The 6,863-nt window shown below is 37.4% G+C and overlaps 1 protein-coding gene across 1 annotated transcript; it reads left to right on the forward strand.

The window, feature by feature from the left end:
- Positions 1–157: 157 nt before the first annotated feature.
- LOC104514692 (polypeptide N-acetylgalactosaminyltransferase 1-like) lies at positions 158–6,507 on the forward strand (the record flags this gene model as incomplete). The annotated part of the gene is made up of 4 exons (XM_010158441.1): positions 158–331; positions 1,439–1,537; positions 2,275–2,409; positions 4,858–6,507. Coding segments are annotated over 4 exons (555 nt in total), but the record flags the coding sequence as incomplete, so codon positions are not given.
- Positions 6,508–6,863: the final 356 nt, after the last annotated feature.

The following is a 6,863-nucleotide window of genomic DNA, read 5'->3' on the forward strand; positions in this document are numbered from 1 at the left end:
CCAACCCAAACCAGTCTGTGACTGACATGTCCTCTCTGAGAATAAAAACAGCACAATGCTTTATTAAAAAAATAATTTCTTTGTGTAGAGATGGCATTCTAAAGACAGTGTATTGTACTGATTTTTGTATTAAGTGGAATTATGTAACTTTTACTAGCAGCCATTGAATATAACTTTCTTTGTTTCTGCAGGAGTTACTAAAGTTGATTACGGAGACATATCGTCACGACTTGGACTCAGACGCAAGCTCCAGTGCAAGCCTTTCTCCTGGTACCTGGAGAATGTTTATCCTGATTCCCAAATTCCACGCCATTACTTTTCTCTGGGAGAGGTAGGATTTTATTCTAAGTATTTATCTGCCCTATGTAAAGTATGTTGTGCAGTAAGTTGTTTGTATTCTGAACTGAGTAGTGCAAGCAAAGTATCTCCAGTGAAGTTTAGGTGTCTTGCCACCTGTGTTCCTGTGATACATCTGGCTTCTTGTTGGGCAGAAAACTGAACTTTGTTATGCAGTTCTACAACTTGAATTTTTTGCTTTTTTACTACAGCACTAAATGTCACATAGAAGGGCTTTAGAAATATTCCTTCAGAAAGTTATCCCTAACTGTGCATTTCTATATAATGCTCTCCTTGTAGAGTATAGGCAGATTTTTGCTTAAACTAGACCAGGTCAAACAAGGACTTTGCCTCAAAACTGTTCAGCCCCAGAACCCTTGTCACTGCCCAGCAAATGGCAGTGATCCCTAAGCCTTGCTGGGCAGTTCTGTTTTCTCCTTGAAGTTTAAGTGACTGTAGAGGTAAAACAGAGAATGCGGTCCTAAATAAGTAGGCACCAACGTTCCCCTGCAAGTCATGTTGAGCCAAATAGTGAGCCTGTTGTAGGGTGATTTTTGTACTGATTGTTTTTTTTAAAAAAATGCTTTTCACAAAATGGAGCAGGCATTTGTGCTGCTGCATTACTATTAGGATCCTTGATATTCATGCCTGCTTACTATGTAGTAATGCAGGGATTAAGGCTGTTACTCAAGAATTGAGGAAATTGAACCCAGTCACCCATGATTTCAAAGGGGATTAAATACACCATGCTTAGGACAGTGCTTTGAAACTGCTTGCTGAAGGTTTTGGGCTGGAGACTCAATTGTGTCCATTCTGTTGTAGCTGAGTCTTTAGGCAAAAAGAGTCCCCAAGATGGAAGGAACCCTGAAATAAAGGAGAGAAACACACACAGTTCTGTAACCTGGCAGTTTGAGCATTGGGTTGGGAGTTTGAGTCTCGGGCAGTGGTCTCTCATGGTAGTATGGTTGCCATGTTTTACATCTCATTCACATAACCTCTCCTGTATGGCTGAGAGAACTGGTGCTGGTGGGGTTTGATAAGGACCTAGTTCTCTTATAAAAAAAAAAACAACCTTCAGTGGCATGCTCTTTTTCATTCCCAGATAAGAAATGTGGAGACAAATCAATGTCTGGATAACATGGCAAGAAAAGAAAACGAGAAAGTTGGAATCTTTAACTGCCATGGAATGGGTGGCAATCAGGTGACAATTTTTTTTTAATTATGTTAATGTATTAAATTATTTGGAACACTACTCATGAAGACAATTCTTTGATTCTTTCAGTAGTATCTTTAAAATATATTTAAGTTGTAAAGTTTAGGAAACCCTCATTGAAGAAGATGCCTGTAAGAGAAAATGTGTGAGATTTGTTGCTGGCTTGTCATTTGTAGGTTTTTGAGGCCTGATTACAATAATTCAACTTTCATGTCAAAAATGAAATGAAGGGAGGAGGGAGAGCGCTGTAAGCTCAACTTTACTTCCTGTAGGTTCTCCAGAACTGTCTTCTGGTCAGACCTCCTGATTGGCATAGTTATTTGAAAACAAACATGCCTGTACCTGAAACGCTGTTTTTAGTGTACCTTTTTCTGGGTGCCAGTTCTGGAATTTTTTACATCAGTGTTTTTTTTGTTCTGCTTTGTTAATAGTTCTTGATTATTTTTTTTCCAATATACAGAGATTATCTGTGGTGGGGATCCTTCTGTTTCTATGTAGGAAGCAGTCTACTTTAAAAAAAAAAAAAAGTAAATTTTGACTGAAGAGCTTGTTCATATAATGTTTATATTTCCCTCCCCCCAAGCCAAATAAAAATCTTTCTATAGATGCTGAAGGGGGGGGAAAAATAGTAGATATTAATAATTAATGCACAAACGTTCACCCTTCCTCCTGCCCCAGGAATGTTTTAGTTGAACTTCTGTTCCTCTCATTATTTTTCTATCTAGGTTTTCTCATATACTGCCAACAAAGAAATTCGAACAGATGATCTGTGTTTAGATGTTTCCAAACTTAATGGCCCAGTAACAATGCTCAAGTGCCACCATCTAAAAGGAAATCAGCTTTGGGAATATGATCCAGTGGTAAGTCTGCTAATGACTTGTGGCATTAAAATGAGACAATTCAGGTTTTCACATGAGCCTACAGAGCAGCATGTTCCAGTGTGGGACCATGATTTGACAGTCAAAAACAGGAAACAAAGTGAGGATTATGTTCCCTTTGTTATTAATTCATGGTTTAGTGACTCCATGGGCTTCTCTATTGATTTAATTACCCAGTGAGTTTTGGGGGTGCTTTGAAAAGAATATTTTTTAATGTGCTTTTGGATCCTCTGGAGAAAGGTAGTCTGCCAGCGTAGTGGTGTGTTACAATGAGATCAACAATGGAAATCTACCGGACTAGTAAAAGGTAATGCTAACACTCTTGTGACAGATTCCGCATCCGGTGTCTTATCTTGTACAAGATTAAAAGGAAATACTTTTCTCATTAAAAATATCAGCATCCCAAAATTAGAAGGAAGACTCTACATTTCTAATCGTGGTCTGTCTAAGGTAGAGATGCTTAAACCGACTTTAATCATCCTCTTTCTTGTACGTAATGCTCAAATTTATTTTGTGCCAGACCTAGAAATCATTGACCATTGATCCATTCATCATTAATTTGATTTGCAAGCTCTAAAAAACAATTTTGTGATTGAGTAGTGCAGCGAGGAGCGTTGACTTATGGCATGGTTGGTTAGAGAAAAACATTTCTCAAGGTTGTTAATTTAAAATAAGTTACTGCAAAAGACAGTTAGGAGACAATTTGTGGAAGACTCTTGCCAGTATAATCATGATGACTTTTTTAATAAAGAGAACATGTAGATATTTAGCTACTAAAAAGTCACATTTCACAGATTAAAAAGAAAAAAGGGTGGGAGGCGGTATTTCTAATTAGAGTGCTATAGATTTTAGTAGCTGGGGTGTTAACAAAATCTACAGCCTTCAAGATTAAAAAGGAAATATATATGAATGATGATTTTTTTTTTCTTTATTAGGATGGTAGTTAATGTCCAAGACAGTGGATCTCTACTATGATTTGTGCCCATTGCTAACAACTGCTGATAGGACACTGAAGAAAGCTACTTTCAGGACTAAATGTTAATTGAAAGGATTAAATTTGAGTCTTGGGAACCATTCATTCTTGGGTTTTATGTAGTTAGTTTACCTAACTTAAGTAAATAAGATGAGTAATACGATTACGTGCAGTGACTCACCAAACAGCAAGTGCTTTTTATTTTGTTTCTACCTTATCTGCAGTAGGAAGATTGCACCTTTAGACCCCTAATTACAGTAGTCTGTCTTGGAATGATTGCAGCAGACTGTAAGAACAGACTTCCCCTGTATGGATCCTCAGCCATAAATTTTTTTGTATGTGGGTTTTTTCCTCTTTATTCCGTCAGTGGAAAATCTAGGTATAATCTTAACTTTACTGAAAGCTGGCTAATAAGGCATGAATTTAGCACGAAGTCCTGCCCACATAGCTGGGTGACTTTTCCATAGGTTTTTTTTCCCCTTCTGCCTCTGTTCGGGAGGCATGTAAAGAAGCCCCTTTCCCTTCATATCTGCCAGGAAGAAGAAGAAATGTGGGAAGAAGCTTTGTGTTAGCTACTTGTTTACTTAAGTTTCTTCCAACTCCCTTCATTCTCAACTTGCTTTATGAGTGCAGGAGATTGTGTTCAGGTTTTTGTTTGTTTGTTTTTTCACCCTTTGCTGCTGGTGCACATACAGCCTGCCTGTTCTGCTACTTTCAGCGTCCTGGTTGTGCTGCTGAGTGAGAGCAGAAATACTGATAGTAATGCCAGTCGGTACCATAGATAAGCTAATGCACTGATGAGTATCCATAGTAGAGTGGCAGGAAATGCAACTTCCAAAGATCTCTTTTCCATGAAGATAGTGCTGGGGTAGATGGAGTGGTGTGTGGAAGATTACATAAATAAGATTATTAAGTTAGATTAATAGGTATTGGAAAAGATATATATGTATGTGAATTTGTACGCATCTTTTCTAAAGATCATACTCTTTAAAAACATCATAGTACTAAAAGAACATAGTGTAAGGTCAGTTTTGTGTCCCCATCTGAGAAGAAAGTGCACTTTTGAATACATACTTAATGTGCTCATTCTGATCTGATCAAAATCCTTTTTTAACTAATACTTGAAGTTGTATATCTTACCAAACTTTAATTTCTAACACCTCAAAGATCCCTTGCTGTAGAATCCTGTTTAAAGGATGGTGAATATTGCTTGATAAAGAACGTCGTTTAAAAGTTCAGACTGTTCTCTTTTTCATGAAGCAGTGTGTTTGGTATCTGCAACATCAAATAGCATATTTAAGTGTTCTTTAGGATTGGGATCTGGATTGGTAACCAAGAGGGTCTTGTCTAGTTCCGCCTTACCTTTGGGAGAATTTTAATGGCCACTGGAAACTTTTTTAGTTAGCTTATGCCAGGTGATTTTTACAAAACTAATTTCTTTTTGTTTTATCTTCAAGAAATTAACCCTGTTGCATGTGAACAGTAACCAGTGCCTGGACAAAGCCACCGAAGAGGACAGCCAGGTACCCAGCATCAGAGACTGCAACGGCAGGCGCCCCCACCCGTGGCTGCTTCGCAACGTCACCCTTCCAGAAATATTCTGAGAGGTTCTAAGGAGAAGCAAGGATTGACTGGGCTACCTCGGCTGATACTTCGGCTACGCTGTTAAGTAGCAACAGAAGAAACTTCTGTTTGGCAGAATCCACGGTTGTTCAGCTGTTAGAACTCCTGCAGCTTCTCAGTAGCTGTGAACCAGCCTTCCTGTGTAAGGATGTGAACCTACCACACATACTAGTGAAACTGCGCCCACTGATGTTTACAAGATCGAAAGAGTTTCTTCCAGCAGATAATTTAGAGAACTTTCGGACAGTGGAAAACATAATCAATGAAATAGTCTCTCTGAAGAGCTGCATATCGTTGTAGTTTGCTTGCACCTCAGTAACCTCTGCTGAAAGTGCTGTTGTAATGAAGAAAGTTCCAAGAATTTTTTTTCCTGGTTAGCAGTGATAACCAGACTACTAAATATAGTTCCACAAATAAATGAGAGCTGGAAACCAGATTCAATAACATGAAATGAGAATTATGTGGTTTAAGAACAAAAAGTAAACAGGGTTTAATGGAAACTAAATCAGAACAATGAAAAGTACAATTTGTTATAGTGAAGTATCAAATTTATATGTAGATTTTATACCTCAGTGGGGGAAAATAACCAAGTCAAAAGGCAATTGTTTCTCTTTTTCAATTTTGTGATAGTCCATAAATACTTTTTTTTTTTTCTGGTGGGTCTAAAATTATTTTGGGTGCGAACAAACTGAGCATAAGAATAAACTTAGCTCTTGAATGTCAGATCAACTTTTTTCATTTTTTTAATTTTAATTTCTTGGCTGTTGGAATTGTATCTTTTTATTACTGTCTGAAAACTGGAGGTTAACATGCTGTCTAACTTTTTTTTTTTGTCCAGACCTGCCGTTTCAGTTTATACTTGGGTCAGTCAGCTTATGGACTTTGATGGCCAAACAAAAGATTTAAGTACACTTTGAAATTAAGTTAACGTGACAGAATATGCTTAGCGCCCAAGACTCATACTACTGTACTACCGTTTTGTTTTCATAGCAATAAATCTTTTGTTCCTTGTTTTGATTTCAGTCATCAGAAAGCCAGAAGAAAAGATACATGATTTGGGTAGCAGGAGATCAGCAAAACTGAAGGTTTTCTGGAATCCTTTCCCACTTCATATTCAGATGTGCTTCATTGTCAAGTGCATATTTAGATTAGAGACTGAATTGTAATGTTGATCTGCTGCTTTTTTTCTAATAAAACCTAAAGAAAAATAGCTAAATTGGCATGGTTTTTAAAGTTAACATAGCCAAAAGCAATATGACTACGTCATTACATTGGTCTGCATTTTTTAACTGAATTGCTTTGTTTTGTTAAGAAAAATCTGCGTGGGCTGATCTTAAATGAGCCACTGAATGCTCAGAGTATACATTGAATTTTCTTTTGGAAAGAAAAATGAGATTTGCTTAATGGAGAGGATATTTTTATGATAAATGTCATTGTTTGGCCAACTGTCCTGTAAAGCAAATTAAACCTAGACTCATGCAAAAGTTGTGTGGAATTATATTTGGCCGTTATGGCCATTTTTGGTTTGCTATTCCAAGTTGCTTCAGTCCATGCTATATCTGTTAATTTTGCAATACTACACAAGTTTTCATACATGAAGCAGGGGAAATATTAACAAATTGCAGTATTATGTTGCTACTTCTAAAATACAGGATGTGGGATTAATATTAGATAAAGCATCTACATATGTAACCGTCTGTCACTCACACCTCTTTTTGGATAGCCCTGCATATCCAAATGGGCAGGTAGCGCTAGGACAAGGGATAATGGGTTTAAACTGAAAGTGGGGAGGTTTAGATTGGATATCAGGAAGAAGTTCTTCCCAGAGAGGGTGGTGAGG

The sequence above is a fragment of the Eurypyga helias genome, unplaced genomic scaffold, assembly GCF_000690775.1.
Source record: "Eurypyga helias isolate BGI_N326 unplaced genomic scaffold, ASM69077v1 scaffold17569, whole genome shotgun sequence".
NCBI lineage: Eukaryota > Metazoa > Chordata > Aves > Eurypygiformes > Eurypygidae > Eurypyga > Eurypyga helias.